The following is a 24290-nucleotide window of genomic DNA, read 5'->3' on the forward strand; positions in this document are numbered from 1 at the left end:
GGGCGGGACTTACATAGTCTGGGTGTTGGCCAATCACTGACGACACACGTTTTGAACGCAAACTGCGCTTTCGAAACGTCGAGACAGGACAGCGGGTTCTGCACGTAAAATGCGTCCCACGTTCGTCTAAACCTCCCCAAATCTGTGACATTTTGTGAACGATATTTAAAATAATTTCATGTCATGTCAAAATGTTTCACCGTTAGGACTGTGGGAGGATTATTAACGACCATTCTGTTAATGAACGACCAGAGATGTTTATGAAAACAAGATGTGTATGTGGGTTTTAAAAATGTCAGCCTGTTGTTCTTTCTTAGATCCGCCCATTTGAGCTTTTCAAAGAGCGGCGCTCCCCCTAGTGAAATAGTTAGTGAGTAGAACAGAATTTGTAGAATTTGCTGGAATTTATAACATGCAGCACACCCAAATAAGTAGCTAAAAAGGTCAGATTTCTCACGGTTCAGGTTGCATTTTTCAAAGAGCTCCATTCTGAATTTTACAAACAAGATTAAAATCGGTACACTGGAAACTAGTAAACACTGAGAATGTTCAGCTCTATACTAAATATTTAACAAAAAAACGTTTGAATGTATGATTTTTTATTTTAGTCCTTGATTACATCGGTTTTGCAGTGTCCTTTCTTCACACAACAAAACAAGAATTGCCGTAAATACTTTTAAAAATAGACAATTTGATGATACCTTCACACGACCTCAAAAAAAGAAGAGATGTCTGTATGTGATCATTCATTCGATTTTACTTGCACGTACTAATACATTTTTTGTATAGGTCAAATAAAAACAAAGTAAACACGTGGAAGTTTTAAACTTTTCGTTAGGAAAAAAGTACCAATCATTGTTTTTGCTATTAATGTAAAACTTTATTTGAAGTTCAGACAGCTCCAATATTGATTTTAAACATCCATCTTTGCTTCATTATTAGCCATCATTCCGTGTAAATATAATTATAAGGAACCTGATGACTCTGGATACCTCGGGAAATCCATTATCAAACACAAATTAATTCAAGCAAAACATCTGAAATAATAATACATACGGGGATGAAAAATAGAAATAATTAAACACCAAATGCTTCATAGTATGCAAATCATGAATATATTTTGTGTGTATCTATATAGCAAGAGAGCCTTAAATTGTAGGTTTACAATTAATGTTACATGAATATCACATTGCAGTATAGTGTAAGGTTTTCAGTTCAGACCTGTCTGAATTTAATCCATTCAATTATGAGGATTTCTGTAATTACAATGCAAGAATCCTTAACCCCCATATTTACATTTCTCACACCAGTTTGATGATATTCTTGTCATGTTGCATTAAAAAGCAGAGAGATTCAGACACATGATATTAACAAATAAAAAGATAAAACAAGCTTTGTGAATATTGGAAAGAACATTTAACATTTTTAAAGACAACCAAAACAGAATGCAAGACAAATTGCACAAATATGACACCAGATGCACAGTTTGACTATTTACAATTTGGCTGCAGCACAAAATAAGATTATCTCCTAGCATTGTGCAATAATGCATTCCTCAAAGGACACATTGTACATCCACACATACAACTGAGTGACAAATACTAAGTGCAAGACCATCATATTTCCCTGATGTATTGCCAACTGCCACCAGCACCTCAACCATATATGGAAAAAAACACATTCAATCCCTTAAATGTAATTCACCATTTAGTGAAATTTACATAGTGATGGTACAGTATTTATATATTTTTTAATTACCAAGAATAACATGCATTAATATACACGTTTTACTGTTAGCTTCACGTGGCTAAACACATTTTCTTTTAAATCTTCAGGCCACGTGTAGGCAGGTGTGGTTTTAGAAGGGGCAACTTGATTAGACTATGCAAATCCTGACTTAAGACACCTGGACTGTAAAACTGTCTAGATTTCCCTGTAAGGGTATCTATAATCATACTAGGACTCTGTAAAGAGTGCACAAAATCTTGTAACCTGGAATAAATGAGCTGTTAAGATCTACTACAAAGTTTCCAATGATTTTACAAACTTTGAAGAAACTACAGAGGTTTATCGATTCATGTCCAATGGAGAAGAACACTTCGCTAAATGATGAGAAACGGTATCTCTTTAAAGACCACAGATCATACAAAAAAATGAGTCATAGGATATAATATTCAGTAATTTGTATGTTTGATGTTGGTTTGAAACCCAATAATAAGCTGCATGTCAAAGCAATCTATGGGTAGGCCTAATATTTTCCAATTCTTTTATGCGTTTAAACATGTAACTGTGTCCGAGTTTAATTAGAGCATTTTACTATTTAAATCTGACATATTTTACAAATATTGAACCAAAGGTGCTGCTCCATTCTGCAAATTTCCTTCTACACCTCATTCCTTAAAATATACATAGATATTTAGGACCAAATAGACTCACATTGTTAAGACGGACAAGATGATTGCATCTCAGATGATCAAAAGGGTCATGTGCATCATACTACATACGTGTTGGATATAACAAAATAATCCCATTAATCCCATTAATAAACACACTGGTGATAGTGTACATGAAAGCAGAATGACTCCCGATGCCAGTGAGATTTAACACAAATAGCCACTACTTATTATAAACATACCAAAACGTTTGACGCGCAACGTATGCTATGATAAGATCATTTTCTTAAGCCCCTTTCCTTATCATGCCACATACAAAGACCGTTTCTGCTCTTGGCTATTATCAGTGAATTACAACATTCTCCGTTTACACCCAAAAGCTACGAGTACAATAATCTAATCAGCCTGATTGGAACCCGCTTGCTCAGATCCTACCACAGAAGGTGAAAGCTGAGAATAGTAAAACAATCCAGTCGTAAGCAGCTGTTATTTGGTTAAACTGAGCCATACTTAGAGAGCGAGAGGTAGAAGAGGTGATGAAGGCTACACACCCTACCAGCCACTCTTTAACACTATTGCTCTAACCACTTGTTCACTGACTTTTCCAAAGAAATTCTCATAAAACATTCATTCTTTTGTCATTGCGAATGATTAGAGGGCTGCCAATGTACATCTGGGGCCAATGGCTGTCAAGTATTATCTATGTAAAACAATGCCTTTTAAAACAATCCTTAATCATTTTCAAATTATTTGACACTTTTAAAAGCATCAAACAGCATTTTATAAAGTCTTGAGGGTTTTGTTCGTAATATGACTGATGTACAGGGTACACAGGTTAAAGTGCATCATGCTCCACTGGGGTCTGGAATACCGAGGGTTTAGTTTTTCCCTACCATATGTGGGACACTGAAGAGGGTAACAGAGCTGGGTTGGTTAGGCCTACTGAAGTTAAATGAAAATGACAGCAAAACTCAACACCCAAATGAAACAAAATAAATTGATAACCAGTCCTGATGAAGCTGGTCTGGTGGGGCTGGGGAGGTTTTGGAAGTTTGCTTAGAGGGTTTATCAAAACCTCCGGGTGATGTTAGCCAGCCAGTTTACTTGTAACCAATGAGGACTTTCTCTGCGGAAGGTCTTGTGGGGTTGGAATGTGATCCCCGGTAACGATGTTCTTGTCTGGACCGGCTGCGGCAGGCAACTGTTTGTTCTTCATCTTTGCCTTTGCCATGTTGTAATCTCCTGAGTCAAAATACTTTTGCTGGAGACAAAAAATGCTCAATTTAGAAGTTACATTAAGGGTACATAAAGGGTATTGTTTGTTTTGGCTATGTTGCAAGCACCTGGAACTGTGTGAATATGCCTTTTAAAATGTGTTTTTATTCAGTTGAAGTAAAAAAGAATGTTAAAATCTTTAAACATACTCCTTTCTGCAGTCTCTTCATCAGAAAGTCAGATCCACCTGGCTTTTGACCCAAACTGGGATACTTCGCTTTCAATTTGGCCTCCTCTGTCCGCACTGGGTTTGAGTTTGTGTCCTGAGATTCCTGAAAAACATATATTGCCATCTGTAGTTATTAGACATCAGTTAGTAAAAAATATTATATGTACAGTACACAACCATTCAATAAGGTCAGTAAGATTTTTTCATTTTTTTGAAATAAGTCTCTTATGCTCAACAGGGCTGCATTTATTTCATCAAAAATACAGTAGACAGTATTATAGTGAAATATTATTGCAATTTAAAATAACTATTTTCTATTTTAATACATTTTAAAATGTAATATATTCCTGTGATGGATGGCAAAGCTGAATTTTCAGGATCAATGCTCCAGTCTTCAGTGTCACATGAAATTATTCTAATATGCTGATTTGGTGCTCAAGAAACTATTGGTGCTATTATTAATCTTTAAAAAAGTTGTGGAAACCGTGATACATTCTTTTTAGGATTCTTTCACAAAAAAATGCAAAAAGAACAGCATTTATTTGAAATGTATTTTTTGTAATAATGTAAAAAGTGTTTACTGTCACTTGATCACATGCTTCCTTGTTGAAATGTATTAATGTATGTTTTGAATTAGTTTATGTAAATCTTTATTGAAGGGTTAGCCTAGTTCACCCAAAAATTGTGTCAGTAATTACTCACCCTCATGTTGTTCCAACCCCGTAAGACTTTCGTTCATCTTCGGAACACAAATTAAGATATTTTTTATTAAATCTGAGAGCTGGCTCACTCCTTCATAGGCTTCTATGTAATTTCATCTGCCAGCCCAGAAAAGTTAGTAAAGACATCATTAAAATAGTCCAAGTGACTACAGTGGCTCAACCTTAAGTCTATCAAGCGACGAGAATACTTTTTGTGCGCAAAAAATAAAAAAACTAACGACTTTATTCAACTATTCATTTTCTTCTATGTGGGCCTCTGAGTGAATTCACATAGTTTAACAGCAGAACAACCCAGCGCTGCGCTGTTACACTATGTGAAGTCGTTATTTTGGGGGGGTTTTGCGCACAAAAAGTATTCTCGTCACTTGATAAACTTGAGGTTAAGCCACTGTAGTCACTTGGACTATTTTAGCGATGTCTTTACTAACTTTTGCTGGGTGGCAGATATCGATTACATAGAAGCCTATGAAGGAGTGATCCAGCTCTCAGATTTCATCAAAAATATCTTAAATTTGTGTTCCGAAGATGAACGAAAGTCTTACAAGGTTGGAACAACATGAGGTGAGTAATTACTGACAGAATTTTCATTTTGGGTGAACTAACCCTTTAAACACTGGAGGTGGAAGACGGAACAAACTACTAATCAACACTCAAAACTCAAAGTAATAAATTTCATTCTCAAAATATAATAACAAAACAATAAAAACAAAACCCCTTTCATCATATCATTCTTCCTGTAATTCCCAAAAGGTGTGGTCCTTTAAACACATTTCAGGGCAAGGTACAACAAGACTGTTTAGTTTGGCATTAAATTATCAGGTGTGTTTATAACAACTCTCTGACTTCACTATTAGATAGGGAAATTACATTTTGGTTTCAATTTGAATGCAAGCTAAAATAAACAAACACTTGGAAATTCTGTCATAACTGAAACTATACAACATCCGAGTCAAGGCGAAACATCTTCACGTTTCTGTTTTGTTTTGGTTTGGTTTAAAAGGGGTTTGTTTTGAACAGTAATACAGCTAAATCTGTCTTCAGGTCTTGCAATTGTATAGTACAGCTAAACGTACCAAGATATTGTAGGTTACAGAAAGATAAATATTTAAAAAACAACATATTTTCCCCTCTTATTTGTGTGCTTGCATTTTGAATCATCCTCTGCTTCTCCCTAAGCTGAGGAATCATGTGGTGGTGTGTTTAGACTGAGGCTTGGATAATTGTAAAGAACAAAACACATAATGATATAAACTGCAGTATGCACATTTTAGTATGCTTCCATTATGAATGCATGACTTGAGATTAAGACCATTTTGCAAATAACTAGACAGTGAGTCAATAGGGGCAACTCTTGCATATAACGCTGGCTAAAAGACACATTTGCATTCAACTGTAGCAAAAGGCAGATTGTAGAAAAACAGGTTTGTAAATCCTCAGGACTAGGCTAAGTTTATTTTCTACATGCTACACCCTTTGAGTCTCTGTGAGTCACAAATAATTCATAAAACAGCATTTTAAAATACAAAGGCAGAATCCTGTATACGTTTATTCCACTATACAAGTAATATAAAATAAAACATGTTGTTTTTCATCAAAGGGGTTTAAAATTTAGTTTACCATGATGATATTCTTTTTACCTCCACTGAAAGCGACAAGTCTTACAAGCTAGACTTTTTTTCTTTAAGACTGTTCATAACTTTGAGTCAGTTACTTAAAAATATAGATTGGTCTAATCTGTTACAGAAAAGTAAGCCCGGTTGGTTGCCCCTTGGCTAACTGCTAGTTGGTCATTCTAGGTCTTAAGACATAACGGCTGTTTATGCAACAGGCCCCTGGAGAAGAAACAGACTCTTCTGATTAGGTCCAGTATATGCTGATTCACTAGGATCTATAACAAGTAATTTATGAGCTGCTATATTCAGCACCACCTGGGAAAAGTGCAAACAAGGCTGTTAAGTTCCCACAGTAAAAACTACTCTTAAAATCTGCATGCACTTGGGACTCGTGATCAAATCCTGAATCTAATTTTCTTATGGATACATACAGTACATGCCATTTTAGCACAACAACACTACACTTTTTTTTTTTTTTTTTTTTGTAAATTTAACATCAACAAAGAAATTAAAATATCAGAATCTGTTTTTTTTCTACAACTGCTTTCATAGTATGGCTTGACAACTTTGCGGGAAACATATGAAAATGGGCGCCCTAGTTATTTATGTTCATACAACCCAACTGACACCATCAGGTTAGAGTAGGTGTAACAAAACTGAAAAGCGACAGAATGTACCAATCAAACGCTGTTATTTCCGTGACGTCTGAGCTCACTATCCAATCAAAAGGAGGCTCATGCTTGCGAAATGTTCGACTATCACCTTTTTCAACTCATGCAGGTGACAGCTAAGCAATCAAATAACAAAGAATCAGAGAAATGTCTGTTGAAGGTGTCAGTGAGCAATAAGCAGTCATTTATATAATACGGAATTAAGGCATAATGACATTATAGTAGATGAAATTGACAGACACCGTAAGAGACTGCAACGAATGCCTCGTCTAATCTCGTCTGCCCCAATCTAATCCCCACCTGATTCTCGTCCATCTGCTCCGATTGCGTCTCCGTGTCCTGGTTATCTGATGACATGTCTGTTCGGCGTTTGCTGCTTAATCAACGTGTTGAAATGTAAATTTTGCTGTCTATTCGTGCCCGATCCGATCCACCCACGGTGTTCTGTATCAAAATGGCGTTCGCCGCAGCGACGTCACTTTGGGGGACGGTCACGCAGCGATGAAAGCCAATAGGAATCCGGTTTGATGTTTGAGAGACCGGAGAACCAACCAATAGATTTCCAATAGTCATATCAAAATAAATAAGTGACCAATGGTAAGCTACAATGTCTTTGCGAGCTCACGCAATAATAAAGATTAAACTTATATTAAAATTTACAGGGATTTTAATTCATATTCTCAATAGGTTTTCAATGTGGAAAATGCCTGCGACTATATTGTTATCTAGGAGAGACCTTATAATTAAAAATTTTGAAATAGTAATTTTAAGGCCTATAGGCTCAAGTAGACTCCATACAATTCTTCAAAAATGCATTTTATTAGATTTCCAGTAACCAATCAAGCTACAGTGCCTTTGAATCTGCTATCCCCTACACTAAATGTATTATAGTCTTTTCCCTGCACAACTGCACTAGGTAAGAATAACATTTAATACTTAAAAAGATTATTAATATACTGTATTTTTGTTAATGTATTGTCACCAGTTCAAAATTAGAAAATCAAAAACTTTACACTTTAAATAAAATAAAACTTAAAAAAGGAACGATTTTTTTTAAAAACCATAGTAAGTTACGCGTTGCTGTTTTTCAAATTAAGAAATAATGCTTTATTGCTATAATTATTTGCATAATTTTATATTTCTGTATAAATAACTTAACATTTGATTCCTTGTTTATAAGGTACTTAGACATACTTAGACAGGAATTAATAAGAGAGTTCACATTTTGGTGTTATCCTAGATTCCTAGTACTACTAATGTTTCGACAGCTTTCTTCTTTTATTTTCATGACGTTGGAGTTTATGGCGGGAGATGGCGCGCGTTCGCGCGAGAGAGTGATTGACACCACAGTTAGAACGTCGGTTGAGGTAAAACAGGCCTGCGTAAATGCTATTATCCGTTTTTAGGATATTTCTTCTTTTTTACAATTTAACTGTCCGACAAAGCCATCTTTATTATCAACTTTATTTGGCAAGATAATAAAATTCTTTTCACGGTTATGTGTTTTTGAGTAACAGAAAAGTTGCTGCAATGTTCCAAAGTCATCAAGCCAGTAACTGAAGCAATCGCACCTTATATTTGCAGATGCTTATTTTTGGCTTTTGACTGGTGATCTGTTACAATCATCATCATCATGGCATGTGAACAGAAACTGCGACCTGCTCAGGTAACGTTAATGTACATATTTGTTTTCTCTAAACCAGCACAATACCACCAACTTTTTAAAACGAATTTAACATTAGCTTGTCTAGGCTTTTGCTAGCATGTCCATGAGTTGTAAATATAACAGTATCTTGCTTACTGAATGTTTCCAGAACGGTCAGATGCTGCCAGATGTGGTTTCCACCGAACAGCAGTCGCTGGTGCTTGTGAAAAAACTTCTAGCCATTGCTGTCTCAAGCATCACTTACCTCAGGGGTCTTTTCCCAGAAAAGGCATATGGACGCAAATATGTTGGAGGTAAAAGTGGAGCAGGTAACAAATCCTTCATGATTTCATTACTATAACATACATTTTTTCTTTCTTTTTCACAGAGCTGAAAGTCCTGATACTGCGAGAGCATAGCTGCCCTGGTGCTCAGCAGATTGTTCAGTGGTAAGTGTACAGTTGACACACTCATGTTTTCACATTCCCTTCATGAAAAAATGTATTAAAACATTAAAAATGAAACTACATATACATACATTTGTAAGTGTAATATGTTTAGAGAACATCTGGTCAAAACTACATGACTACATCTCACCTCCAACTATTCAGGTTGCAGGGGTGCTTTGATGCACTTCAAAGAAGATACGTAAGTCTGTGCTTTTATACACTTAAGCAGTTTTCTTTTACATTTCTAAACCAGTTATATGACTGATCGTCAACACTGTTAGTAACCTTTGACCTTTTTTGCATCTGTGTTGCTTTATCAGCTGCGGATGGTTCTTCTATCAGTGAGTATTAACTAATTGATTTGAAAACTAACAGTAATCAATTTAAGACTATATGTTGCATGCAGAAGCATAATAGTTTATATGATATAGCTTATAATAATATATAATAAAATATAAATGTGACTATTTTTTACTTGTAGATTTACTGTGATCCAGACAATCCACAGGTGATCAGACGTTCTCTTTTTTTGATTGAATGCCATACAATGTTACTTAATTTCTTTTTAATATAATGCTCATTAAATCATTTCATGACGACCTTGTGTTTTGAATTTCAGACTTTTAATATGCATTTTTACGTCTTGCTTGTTTTGTAGAAAGTGACTGAGTGTTACCAGTTTAAAGTCAGATACACAGAGAAAGGACCTCAGATGGACTTTGAGAGGTGGCATATCTTTCTGAGCTGTTAACAAAACTAGATGATGGATTACAACCCCAAAATACTAAATATTACAGCCCAAAATACATTACTTGCATAGCCTGTCCTAATATCATTTTTCAAGCAGTATTATTTACTACCACATGTTAATGTTTCCTCTTGTGAAAATTAATATCTGTGTTTTCAGCAAAAGCGGCCAGAGCCTGACTAAAATGGCCTGTGACAACACCCAGAAATCCAGTATGCTGCTGGTACGTAAACTTTACATGCTGATGCAAAATCTCGGCCCACTGCCTGATGATGTCTGCCTCAACATGAAACTCTTCTACTATGATGAGGGTAAGTCTACACTTGCTATCTGCTACAGACTATACCATGCTCATGAAGTGCATTGTTTGTCTTTTATTTCCCGCCGGCCAATGTTGGCCAGTGATGACCTTTGATTTGGCCATATATCCTTGAAGCATTTCTTAATTTCTAATTTATTCTAATGTTTCATTATTTAACATTTTTGTAGTGATGTAGATATGTAGACATAGATCATGATTTTTCATGGCCGATTCCAATTTCTAATTTTTTTTTTTTTACAAGCAAATTGCCCAATGCCCAAAATTTCGCCTTTTTTTCTCTGTTTAAGCAAAAAATGTTGTTGTTTATTTGCTCTATAACAGACACACTGGCCTTAAACAAAAAATATCTGTAGCCATTTGAAATTAAAGTCAACTACTGCATTTGAATCACAATCCAAACAAAGATGCTACACACATGTAGCATGAGCAATAGTTTTTTATTTGAATTAGATTTTTAGATAATTAGATGCTTGAAGTAGATCATTTCAAGATTCAAAGCAAAAATAGAATGGTCTGACTTCAGATTTGTGATATTATGCTACATAAGACACACTTGCACAAAACAAAAACAGCAGGCTGACTGAACGAAAATGCAAATTGTCTCTCTGACAGTAGGAGGCGCTTATGGAACAGCAGCAGTTTCTTTAGGTACTGCTGAACACAAAGCAACGCTACACTTATGGACACTTTTTTATACGCAGGTAATAGGGAAATAAAATGCCATCCAAACTTTTCTGAAGACAGCTCCCTTCAGAGATACATTCATATAATCCCCCACCCCACCCCAATTTAATATTTCTATATTTCATTTTTCTATATTTCGAGCATCACAAACATTTAGCTTGCTTTGTGAACATTTATCTTCTTTGCGTCTGTCCTTGGTGTGTTCCATCTCTGGCCTGGTTACAGAATTCATAATATTTCCACACAAATTACATTTTAGGAAATTATTGCAATGCAGTTTTTTGTGTGCAAGTCCAGAATAGAGATCGGCCAATGTAGAGAAAATAAGTTCATTTGTTTTTGTTTTTTTAATTTACATTTGAATATAATATATTTGAATATAATACAGTCGAGTTTGATTTTTGACTTTTCTTAGTAAATGGTTTGGGCACCTCTAGTATTGGTGTTTTATTATTCAACGTGTATTTGGGTTTCAGTGACTCCCCAGGAGTATCAGCCACCTGGCTTTAAGGAGGATGACAACGGGACACTGATATTTGAGAGGGAACCAGTAAATCTGACCATGGGAGAGGTGGTCACACCTTTTCATAGCCTCAGAATGAACGTCACCACTGAGCGGAAGAGACTTGATCCGGTGAGATAAAGAAGCTAGGCGCCTACTGATATGCCTGGCAGAAAATATAATATCAGTCCTGTAAAGATGTGATCAATATACTATACATGTATTTATGTGCGTGAACAGCCTGATGAAGATGATATGGAAGTATGCGTGAGTACGAAATGGTCTTTGAAAATGTTTGAGGATGGGACGATGTCTGAAACTTCAGTTCAGCAGGTGGGGTCCTTTCAATAATTATCAGATATTTCCTCAGTTGCTTTTCTGCCTTAACTTTACAAAATGTGAGTATTCGTCTCAAATGATGGACTTATTTGCTCACAGGAGTTTATGACAAAGGAGAATGTCATCACTGATGCTGGCATTGAAATCTCAGGTGAATGTTACACTCTGTGTTTGCTAGTTTAAAGACATTGTTATGAACCTAATCAAGGTAATCACCACTAACTCCCAGCAACCATTACTCATGGTCTGTCACATTTACAGAAACTCAGGAGAACTCACAACAGCCTCACAGAAACAGCAAGGAGGATCTTACAACAAATGCAAAGGTAGCGCTACACAATTCTCCATCACAGTCTGCTCTAGTGGCCTGTGTGTATGAGAGGAAGTTGTGTTTAATTATGCGATGTTTATTTTAGATGGACAATCTGGAAAAGAAAACTGCTGATCTTAAGGTGGACGGCAGGAAGACCAGAAGTGGACGCATCTTTGAGCCTCAGGTGGGAAATACAATGTCCATGGCCCGTGTTTGTGTTGTCATGTTTGTTGAACTTTTATCACATTTACCAGTATAATCACTGGAACTTTGTGTGTATTTTTTATTAGTTGTTGAATTTAAATGCAAAGTTTAGCTTCATGCAACATTTCTCATTCTGTCGGCTCTATCATGCAATCAGAGTTAGGAAAAATTAAGTAAACAGATGAGTTTATCACTTTAAAATAGGTTAAGTGTTCATGCTCTGATGAACTGTAGTGTACCACAACTAAATGCACTTCCTGTATCTCTGCAGATCTCTCAGTTACAGTTCCCGCTAAGCCAAGATCCCCAGCCATGTGCCCCGAAGAGGCGCAAAGTCAGTGTACCCAAGTAACACTTTCACTAGGACACACAATATTTCCAGTACGATCACACAGCAACATACTGACCCATGCTGTATGCTGTTTAATGTATTTTGGTTTGATTAATTCAGTAGCAGAAATGCTTTGTAAAACAAGTTTTATGGTTTAATTGCATACGATAACATGATGAGTTCTAAATTGTGTATTTTGTTATATATGTTAATATTCTTTGAGATACATTTGAATAGTCATAATTTGCTTTCAGTGCCAGGAAATTTTAGTAGCATTGTTTGATTTTAGTCACTAGATGGCATAGTTAGTCCACTAGATGGCAGCATGCACATTGTATCAAAACAATGACTCCAATAAAAACAAGCCGTTTTTTGTTGTGAAGCAGACAGTTTTAGGATGTTCGAGTGATATAATTTGATAAATAATGCACTTTAGGATATATGTCTCGAGGGGTACAGACATGTGAGCTAGATTTGGCTTTGTTTCCTGATGCTGATCTGTACAGGCAAGCAACACATTTGCATTTTCAGTCTGTGATATTTACTACAAGGTTACTTTGACGTACTAAAGTGACATACTAAAATAATCTATACATGCAGACACTGAAAATTATTCTTGCGCTGTTGTGACAATTTGTAAATTACATTCAAAAAGTATGAACTCAGAAAATTATTAGCAGCATACGTAGGACACTGCTAACAAAAATATGTTCTAAGAATGTTTTGCTAACGTTCACATTAAGTTAACGTTATTTCCAAATGTTCTCTGAACGTTCATAACGTCCAGTTTTTTTCATGTCTTTTCAAAATGTTTTTTCTTGGTTGTGCGAACATTAAGGAAACATTCTAGTTTACAAACGTTATAGGAAAATTACTTTTGAACGTTTTAAGAAATTAATTTTTTTTTTTTTTTAATTCATAATTTATATAGAGATATATCTATATCAAGATATATATATATATATATATATATATATATCAAGATATATATATATATATATATATATATAGATAGATAGATAGATAGATAGATAGATAGATAGATAGATATCTTGAAAACATTATTAAAGACCAGATCACTTTGAATGAACATTCTGTTAACGTTATTGGAAGAACGTTTATTCATAACTTTGAGAGAACCTTGCCAGAATGTTAGCCAAAGTTCTAAGACTGTTCCCTGTTAGATGAAGACACAAAGTGCAGAATAGTGACTGCTGTATTTTTGTACATGCTAAATTAATCTAAATCAACTATAACATATACAATCTTGTATCACACCTACTTCAACGACTGCATCCCAGTTCAGAGGCTGCAACCTCTCAATTTGGACGCAGCTCATATAGCAAAATTTTTATTTGCAAACATATTCTGGATATCTCCGTGGTAACAATAATGTATAAGCAGCAGTCCCTGTTTACAACAGTGTTCGCTTTATCTAGTTCCAGAATATTTGTTGGCTCATTGCCTGAGTGGACTAAGAATTTGGCTAGAGACAAAAGTGTCTCGAACTCCAATTCCAGATCCGCAGTTTCAGGCTTGGCTGTGAAACACAGTGTTAGGGACTTGATTTATCACTGAACAGAGACAGCAGAAGCCCCTTCGCCCTTTTGCTTTCACACTAGAGCTTTCGGTTTTTGACATCAGAGTTTGGTCTGTTTAGCATCTCCTCTTCCTGTTTGCTCTAACATTTGTGATGTGAACATAACGCAGTTTGGACCTAAAATGTACAATGTAAAAAGAGACCTGTGGGGGAAGGGGGAGGGTAGGGGAAGTCATTCTGGAGTTTGGACCAAGCAATCGAACCAAGTTAGCTGCTGTCAGGCTGTGTATCTATGTGTGGGGGGTGATATCTCCCCTCAGGGCTTCTGGTAGGGGGGGTCTTTGGACATTTAGCAGGGGACTGTGATCCCCTGACCTTGCCAGAAGGGTAGAATTTTTTTTGCTGCTGATTAGCAATTCTTCAGCTTAGCAGCTTGGCTAAACTTTTAGTGCAATTTAATTTTTTTAAAGGATGCCAACAAAACCGTTTAAACAAGCTCACATTTTAATACAAATACAGAAGATAGTTCAGTATGATTCAAATTAATATATACAGCAAGTAGTCGGACATCTTAATAGTCATAGTTGTGTGTTTGTTTTTGCTTTTCCATTGCTCGTATCTGAAAGAGTATAATTCAAATATCAAGGCAATTTTTGCAGTGCAATCATGCATATATATATGATCAGACAGTCTGATATGTTGAGAGAAATCACATATGGATGCAAATTGCAACTTTATCGCTGACCAAACATAGCAATAGTTGAATCTTTCAGAGTGGCTTCCACTTTTACCATATTGATTAGTATCCAAAACATGTGATAAAATGCATCTAGACCAAGCTGAATTCATGCTTGGCATCTCTCAACATGACAGAGTGTTTTACACGCGTGTCCCTTCTGAAATAGCAGTGCCGTACACTTGACCTTGGGCTGGATGTATGTGCCTGTGAGCTGCGGACCATCACTCCTGTCAGTGGAGTGCGTGTCTGACCTTGGGCTGTAGTTACAGACTTGGCACTGACTAATTTCAGCGCTGGACTTCATATCGACACTGCAATCGCTAATATGTTGGATGATAAATAACTATTGACTGAAGTGAATGGAGCTCCTGGACAGGACAGAGTGGCTCGCTAACGTGGATTTCGAATTGAATACAGGAGCTGCCCACCCATAGATCCAGGACCAGTGCTATCTGTCTTACATTAGACTAGAAGCAGTATTTGAAATTACAAAACTGATTTTGGGTCAGTAATAATTCACTTTTCTTTTTGGCAGGTAAAATGTTAAATATCAGAGATTTCATCTAGTGTAGCTGTTCAGGTAATCAATGTCAATGACTCGTGTTAAAAAAAACACTTTTATATATAGATAATATAATAATGATTTGATAATTTATTAAAAATAATAATAATAAATTGTTACAAAAATGAAAATTCTCCTGTATGACTTTTTTTTTTTAACACCATTGGACCCCATTGACATTTATTATTCCACAGAAGAAAGAAAGTCATACCGATTTGGAACGACATGAAGGGGAGTAAATGATAGTTTTCAATTTTTAAATTAAAAATTCTATTTCTTTCAATTTTAAACATGACACACTAAGTGTTTATGTAATTTGGCCTGAGGTAAAACTTTGGAACCTAAATTTACACTGTACCCAAATGTGATAAACATCAACTATGATTAATTCAGCAATGCATCTGTGTGCTTTAAGAAAAAAAGCAAACCCAATGAGAAGCCACTCTTTAAACAAAATGTAGGCGAGCAAAATCTCATATCGTGGAGCCAAGAATTCAAGAAAAAAAAAAATTCACGGCACCGCGTCTGACAAATCTCAAGAATCCCGAATCACGCATCAAGACACAGCTCGTATTAGGATGCAGTGTGCACGTCTGCTCCATAAAGTTTTGAAGTGTGCTGCCAAGTTCACTGCAGGCTCTTACTCTCACAACATATGCAGAGCGCCTGGAGGCAGAGAAAACTTTCCCTCCATCACTCCTCTCTCCCACATGCCCGGCCCCACCGCGCCTGACTTCTGCCCCGGTAGCCGCTGTGCCTCTCCGAGTGGATGGGTTTTCATCTCGCAGGGATGCGAGGGCAGCCACTCCGCTCCCCCTCACACTCCTTCCCTGCGGAACACAGATTTACATTTGTACTGCTGCACAGTTCTCAGTACTGCAGGCGAACAGCCAAATCCATGCAGCACTGATAGAAACACAGAAACAGCTCGAGCGACTTCAGTCAGGTCTCTAGAGATCGAGGACTCCTCGGCCTGGGATGACGGAAGTGGTTATGTTAAAAAAAAGAAAGATAAGAAAAATCTTTTTGCATTATCAGTAAACAATGTTCTTAGGAAACATGGAGTGAGTCAATACACTAAAATGTTTGCTTTAACACACATAGAACTGTACTGATGGTTTGAATGTAGGCTGTATACAAAATTAATAGACGTTTAAATGTTCAGGAATTAGTATTTGCGCACTAGTACTATAAAACGAATATATTTTGACTCAAAATGTCATACCGCTAATAATTCTTCTTAAACTCACACTAGGGTGATACTGGGGAGGACAGATGGAAAAAGAAAGATGTAACCGACATCTCAATCATTTGAGTAATTTTTCTGAGCAGTGGCCATAAGCAAGGAAAGGGCCTTTGTCCTAGACCGCCTTTCATTTCCAGCACTGCAGGAATTGTGATGACCGTGCCTCGGGGCAACAGAGGCACCTTAAGGAGCCCCACCTTTAAATCCAGTGCCGGTGGCTCCAACCGTGACCTCTAGCTGCAGGGATCCCTCAGGCCAGATTTAAACGAGCTCCCGCAGGTCCTCCTCTGTGCCTCGCTCTCCTTCACAAGCTCTTACTGAACCGGAGCAGTATGGACTTCCAGGCCAGTCTGATTTGTATAACAGTCAAAGAAATGGCTGGACTAAACGGCCTTACATTAGGTAAATGCCATGCGACTGTTCGCATATGCAGAGAGAGGGAGATGTGCGGAAAAATCAGATGTGACATTTTCCGTGCTGGGGAAAGCGAATTCTGTGTGGGCCGCACGCAGTGCAGCTTATGGCAATTCTGGAGTGCCGTACAATGATTGTGAATAACACAGGCAAAGTGTCATGATGGCTCTCTGTTGTTTTTTAAAAGCGTGCCTTTCAAACCTTTTTCTTTGCACTTGCTGTCAGCTGTCTTTTTACCATTGTATCTTGCTTCTTCCTTTAATTTTCCTTCCCTCTCACTATCATTACCATTATGGAGGCCATGAGAGACGCAAGGCAAAAGAGGCATACAATATCAGGTATTGATCCACACCCATCACCACACAGAGGGAAAAAACGTGGGTTCAGGGGCTGCACAATTCAGACTGGACAGTGCGATCGATAGGATGCTCTATCAGCCATTGCCATGGCAACTAACCAGAGCAAGGACAGAGCCCCAGCGTTTATTTACACCTGTCTCCTACTCCCTGCCACCTCGTAGTGCCATCTAAAAAGGGTTAACATTTGATGTATTTTACATGTGTTTTTGTCAATGCAATTTGCATATGCTTCCCCTAAAAAACATATAGGATTTTGAAGTTGTGCTCAATATCTTTGTCTCATTGGCCACTATTTCTCCTTGTTCTTTGCACGGGACTTTACTTTGCGTTGACCCCAATTTGTAGGTCAAGTAAACATGTTCAATTCTGCAGTCGTTGACTTGATGAGGTCATAAAAGAGAGCCAAAGAAGAACAGGCTAAGGCTTTTTTTTTTCAATGGGCGCATGAGTGAGCAAAACGCTGCAACAAAGAGCAGATCAGCAGACAACTTAACACTAGAAGCCAGCCAACTTAACACAAGAATCCTCTTAGACGTAATCTATGTGAATATGGGTCACGTTCAAGGAGTCAAATGGCTTAACTAGTCATAACATAGAACATCTAGTTTTTATGATGACTTGAAATAACATGCACAGGAAGATAGTATAATCTGCCTGCACTTTTATTAGAAATAAAGATTCCAAAAGGGCAACACCTTAGAAGTGTAAAGAACATTTTAATAATCCACAGGACCATTTTCCACTAGAAAGATCTTTTTGTGCATTTTGAAGGTTCCAAGGATATTCAAAGTTCTTCATAGAACCATCAATTCCAATAAAGAAACTTTATTTTTAAAAAGGCATTGGAAGAAATCTACGTCTTTAAAAGTAGTTCAAATAGTTATAAATAAGGATGCATCCGTGTTTTTTACCAACTCCAATAAGCTGATAAACATTTTAATTTTATGACTAATAACTAATAAAGGGCAGTGTTAAAAATAAACTCTCACAGACTAAAATCGTTTTAAATGCTACAAGTGAATTAAGGCATCTAAACATTATAATGTATATTAAAAAGAAAGCATACATTTTGGGTGTTTTTAAAGACTAACTTTAAGGGAGGGCGCAATTACATATCTAATATCAATGACACAGATAAATAAATGCTAATATTAACCAATAACTGATATATTATATCCCTAGATAAATATAGTCTGAGATACAGTAGACTCAAAGGGTTCCATTTGCTTGGATTGTGTGATTGAAGGGAACCGGGCCGGCACACCAAGATCTTTCGCCTCTGCTGTGTGTGTATTTAAGTGTGTAAGCATTACTGAGGCCATTTTGAACTCCCTATTGCAGTGCTAGGAATTGAGGTGAGTCCCATAACCTCACACACATGCACAGTTCTGACCGTCAACGCTCTCCCTACCCCCTTCAATCAATGGTAGTTTCATGTGGCCTCTCAGCCCTGCAGTGACGTGTGTGCGTGTGTGTGTGCGTGAGTGACCTATTGATTTATTGACTGTCTGGCTCAGCCCGGTCCATGGTACTGGACAGCCTGGAGCTGTGGATCATTGGACCTGAGGTTGCTAGGGTACTTTAGCCAAAGTAGCCGCAATACTAAGTTTGCCATCAGGTGATAGATCTAGTCACAGTGCTTACAAGAAAATGAAATCTAAGAAGGAAATCTGCTAGCCAACCAAAGTCAGTCATTGCTAACTTGCTAATTGCCTCTCTGTGGGGTCTATGTGTGTCAGACCCGCTTCTTTTTTTTCTCTTCTTGTTTCCAATTGCTCTCATCCACACCAGGCTATTAAGCTTTTCTCTTGCTCACATGTACCCACACACACTAGGACACCCCCTGAGGAGGCAAAAGAGTGGCGAGTGTCCAGCTGTCCTCCACCCCACCCCGTTCCCTGCCTTTTCACTGGTCAGTGTAGGCAGATTGAGGGGGCCTAAGGGTGTGTGTGTGTGTGTGTTTGGGGAGGTGCCATTAGCACAGAACTAGTAGCAGCTGGCCTGAAAGAAGGGATTGAGTGTCACTGACCTGGCCATAGTGTCCAGCTGAGGGTCACTGCTCTGCCCTCCTTCGGGCACGTGCTGACCAACCATCTGTGTGTGTGTGTGTGTGTGTACAGAACGGCCTTTTCTTTTTGAATGGAGTGGCAGTTGCCTAATCTCGGAGCATTTTTGTGAGCAGCTGGCCTGTTTGGTCTTCATAAAATGTCTATAAAGCATTGCTAGTGTCATCGTTCAGAGAGTAACATTAATCTCCGTTTACAGCAAAAACTATATTAGGGTCCACACCAACAGACCATAATGTTGTGTTTATAATATGCGCACGCTGCTGCTTTGAATGCTCGAGCTCTCAAAGATTCTGATCGGCTGTCAATATTTTTGCTGTTCAGCTGGAAAAAGTAATTCCGAAAGTGATTCCAACAATATCTTTTTAATGTTCAGTAACATAGGCTCTTTATCGTTATAGCTGGTGTGAATGGGCCTTCTAAGGTGACAGTATTCCTCTTTTTATGCCTGATGTTACGCATCACCATTTCCATGTCCAAAAGCAAAACAACAAACGGTTTTAATATGCACTTGCTGTAATACTACCGAAACTAACCTGTATCTCCATACCAAAATCAGTGATTCATCTTTTATGACTCATTAAAACATTGGTGTCTGTGATGCCATGATATGAATATATAGTGCTCATAACCTGCTGTTGAGATAGTGTTCTCAATTTAAATGAGCAGAGGCTTGGACTCAGAAACAGTATTCCTTACGTCACTACTTAACAAGCGGATTAGGTCATCAGGGTCATAAATTCTCATATTGTGATGCCTTCTGTGTAATCGAAAATGATGATTAAACTCCTCTCGAATGATGTCAGGGTGAAAGTGCGGTAAGTGAATTTCGTCACATCACCACTGGATTAAAATACAGCACAGATGTTGTCTAGGTGGATCTGTTTTTCATCCTTCTTTTCTTCTTCATCCCTCCATTCAAGGTGCTGCATGCCCCGATCAAAGCACAGATTAATGCTGCATCTGCACCCGTCCATTCTTTGGTCGCTTTCTCCACCCCCCTCTTTTCATTACCTCCTTCCACACTGGACGTGCTGCCTCGGACTGTTTAAGGTGATTGGATCGTGCCCATCCTCCCCTCGTGGTCAGCTGGGGTCAGAGGTCAGTGACCTTTTCTTGATTGGATGAAATGGAATGGTCATCGTTGCCCTTTGCTGTCATTCAGTGAAAAACAAAGATTCTGGTGTCAAAAGTGTGTGGGGACACTAGTTACCCCTAACATTTTTTATTTATTTTTTCATGCTGAGAGGCTCATTATATTTCCTGTGCATGTGCAAGCATGACAGTCAATTTACAATGCTTAAATGGAGGCTTAATGTATACAGTATAAAATGATGGCATGACATAATTCTTAAAATGGATGACTGTAATTCTGGGGATCTATATTAACGTTTCTTGGAGTGTGTGTAATATCTGCGATAGCCCCTGGTCTTTGACCTCTGACTACTAGGCCTCTGTTGCTAGGTGACTAGAGCATTTCTGATGGAGGTTTGGGTTGTGGGGTGACAGTGTAAAGGGGGGGTCAGGGGGCAGTGGTCACTCTAAACCTCTCTAGGGACGCTCACACACACACACACACGCCAAACTCGGAGAGAGCTTTGAGCTGTAACACAAGCTTGCATCAGTGCCAGAAATATGATAGGGCTTCTGTTATATCAGAGATTTCTGGAACATGGCACTTAGGCTTTTTCAATTAGTCATTAATAATTCCAAGCATGTAAAGAAGCCTCATTTGATGGGTAAAGCTTAATGATACTGTATATATGTAGAAATAAGAAAACTTGTCTTGTACCTTTTACTTAAAGGGATAGTTTACCCAAAAAAGGAAAATTCTGTCATAATTTGAATGGCTTCGAAATATATTTTCTCACCTTCATATCTAAATTTGTGTTCCACTGAAGAAAGTCATACAGCGACATGAGGGTGAGTAAATGAAGACAGAATTTTTCAGATATCACATTAAAGGAATATTCTGGGTTCCAGAAAATATATATTTTGACTTGTCCCTCCCTTTCTTTAAAAAATAGAAAGAAGAAAAACACTTACAATGGAAGTAAATGGGACCAATCTATAAACATGAAAAACAGCTCACTGTTTCAAACGTTTATCCACAATATGTAAATTATATGCGTTACTAAACTTGAGTTTAAAGTTATATTCAATTTTACAACTTTTTTGCCATGACAGAATGCCTAATACCCTAAAATGGCTGTAAAAATAACAACAACTTTACAGCTCAAATAATGCATACATTTTACCAGAATAATTCATTTAAGTGCTTTTATAAGATTATAAGCTTCACCTTTCTGCTTTTAAATCCTACAAATTTGCCCTATCCAGTTATATTGTAAGTGTTTTACCATAACCTTGAGTTTTGCTTCTTTTAAATAATAAATTAATTAATAAAACGAGACGAGTTAAGTGTGTGTGTGTGTGTGTGTGTGTGTGTGTGTGTGTGTGTGTGTGTGTGTGTGTGTGTGTGTGTGTGTGTGTGTGTGTGTGTGTGTGTGTGTGTCAAAGTCAACCAAATGCAAACATAAGAGAACTTTGAAGCACTCTGCTGTTGCTGTTGTTATTTTGTGCTTCATTTGGAATGATTGTGCAATGTAAAAGTAGGCAGAATCATGCTAAAGTGTAAGTTCAGTGTTGTGAGGCAGAAGTTTTTAGCATTGCTTTAGATTGTGTGTGCTTAACTTGCATTGAACAGAATATTCATTTTTAAAAAGCGTTGCCTTTTATCCTGTATCTAAAAAAAAAAATGCATGCTACATATTCGAATGCAAGAAAAACACTTTATCTTTAGAGGAAAGCACAATCTAGGTTCTCTGATCTGGCAGCACAACATGCAAACAGTCAAAGTCAACCAAATGCAAACATAAAAGAGAACTTTGCTGTGTACACACTGCAAAGAAACTACCATGAAGGAAAAGAAAGACCGCAGGTCTGCAGAATGTCAGCTTTAAAGGCCATTCAGTGTTTGCATGTGTGTTTAATGTTTTCCCCCCCAAACACGTTCTTCTCTGAGGGAATTCTCTTTATCCTCTGCCATTTTTCTCTTTCCGCCCTTCTGGATTTGGCCATTTGTAGTAGAAGACCTTACCCTGGGGTGAGGAACACACATACTCACTAAGAGATATTTTTACTCTTGGTGTTGATGTTAGGATTCAAGTGTATCACTTTGTGCTTTGATATAAGGGAAAAAATCATTCCTTTGTGTTTGCGGATCCCTCACATTTAATAAAGCAAATTCTTGAATTCCCTCTGAAATACCCATTTCAATTCCCTTTGCTCTTCAGATTCCTTAAAGATACCAGTATCAGCCAAATCACTGGAAGATGACTGAACTAAAACTAAAGAAAGTGTTCTCTCATTGTAATTATATCTGTTTATTGTAGCCTCTGTGCTTGTGTAGTGTGTGTATGTGTATGTGTGTGTGTACGTCAAAGAGAGAGGGGAGGGAGGCTGAGATGGTATCAATCGCCAGGCCATTGAACGTATTGATTAGTTACCTTTCTTATTAACATGCTGATTAAAAAGAGCAGGAACAGAAACCGCATCTAGCCACACGCACACTGAGACAGAGAAGACACCACATCGCTGGGCAGGAAAGCAAAATGGATACAGGACAAATTGTGTGGAAATAGATGGACACTGAGTGGGACTTGCAAAATGGGGGATTTCTGGGGTCTGGAGAACGTTGTCTTATGATAGAATTGGAGATGTGATGGAGAAGATGGATGCTAGCATCTGCAGAGAGGAACGGAGAAACAGAAAGAGGGGAAGAGGGAAAAAAAATGGAAGACAGAGGGGCAGGGAAAAGGATGCTAACCGATTGCAAGGCAATTTCAGACCCTCCACCCACCCACCGAGCATCTATTAGACTGGATATACCCTTGTGCAGAACACATCTTATAAACACACAAACAATGCTGTGACTCACAATCTGAGAATGTGTGGCTGTTCTGCATGGACAAAAAGCAGATCATTGTGTTTGCATAGATGTGTATTTATATTGTGCAATGCATGTGGGTGTTTGTTTGAGGTACTCTGCTGTTGCTGTTGTTATTTTGTGCTTCAATTGGAATGAAAGTGCAATGGAAATGTAGCAGAATCATGTTAAAGTGTTTGTATGTTCAGTGTTGTGAGGCAGAGGCAGGGATTTTTTAGGCATTGGTTTAGATTGGAAATGGCTGCTCCTTTAGCCTATTTAATGCTGCTACCTTTGATTTGGAGAAGGCCTTGCATCTTAAATTATTTTAATAACTAAAATGTAACGCTATTTTTATTATTACAATGATATAAAATAAAACTCAATTTAAATGTTGTTAGATTATTTAAAAATGATTCAAATGTTTTTTATTCCACTCTGATTAATCTGGATTTGCGTCAAAATCTAAACTAAGGGCTAAAATGCTATAGGCTACTTTGTTTAATGCGTATAATTTTAATTTACGCGCTTTATTTATTTGATTTATTTGAATTTAAGCGCTTTGCAGTATGTAAAAAATATATCTTTTAACCATTTATATTAAACGTGCTGTATTATATGCAATGCCAGTTGTTATACTCCGATTGCTAATAATTCACAATGGTAATAATAAATTGCCATCCTGCGTGTTGGCAGCACGCCCACGTTTACCAATCGATAAACAGAACCAAATACACGGGCGCGCGCCCATTTGAATGCGGCTGAACACTTGCTCTGGCTCAGAGGTTAAATCGTAAAATCATAGAAAAGATTATCCTTTAACACTGTGGCTGAGTTTGTGAATGTGACTAGTGAAACGTTACTGAAAGCTGAATATGAGCATGACCTTAATAATAATTCAGCAGACTCCCTTAATACAGTCTTGTCATTTGTGAGAATTATAAATCTCTCAGGGTTTGTCTGAAAACGGTTCTCTTTATATTGAACCTTTATAATAAATACCTTTACATAAATAAAATAGGCTTACTGCATGTATGTAGGCCTAGGTTGGCCTAT

General features: G+C 37.5%; 2 protein-coding genes across 2 annotated transcripts; one reads left to right on the top strand and one right to left on the bottom strand.

Annotated features, from left to right (window-relative positions):
* Nucleotides 1-3139: 3139 nt before the first annotated feature.
* On the bottom strand, nt 3140-7320 carry ensab (endosulfine alpha b). Its single transcript, XM_079893905.1, has 3 exons — nt 7144-7320; nt 3818-3940; nt 3140-3654 (listed from the first exon to the last, which is right to left on the bottom strand). The coding sequence occupies exons 1-3, from the start codon at nt 7198-7200 to the stop codon at nt 3481-3483; spliced, it is 354 nt and encodes a 117-aa protein (XP_079750031.1). The 5' UTR covers nt 7201-7320; the 3' UTR covers nt 3140-3480.
* An 808-nt stretch (nt 7321-8128) lies between these two features.
* hormad1 (HORMA domain containing 1) lies at nt 8129-12790 on the top strand. The gene is made up of 15 exons (XM_079894026.1): nt 8129-8210; nt 8428-8509; nt 8658-8802; nt 8877-8937; nt 9100-9136; nt 9258-9278; nt 9419-9445; nt 9596-9663; nt 9845-9996; nt 11168-11325; nt 11434-11526; nt 11632-11683; nt 11794-11858; nt 11949-12029; nt 12321-12790. Exons 2-15 carry the CDS (start codon nt 8477-8479, stop codon nt 12399-12401), a joined length of 1074 nt encoding a protein of 357 aa, XP_079750152.1. The 5' UTR covers nt 8129-8210; nt 8428-8476; the 3' UTR covers nt 12402-12790.
* The last annotated feature ends 11500 nt before the right edge of the window (nt 12791-24290 follow it).

Source organism: Squalius cephalus (genome assembly GCF_949319135.1).
Source record: "Squalius cephalus genome assembly, chromosome: 15".
Taxonomy (NCBI): Eukaryota; Metazoa; Chordata; class Actinopteri; order Cypriniformes; family Leuciscidae; genus Squalius; species Squalius cephalus.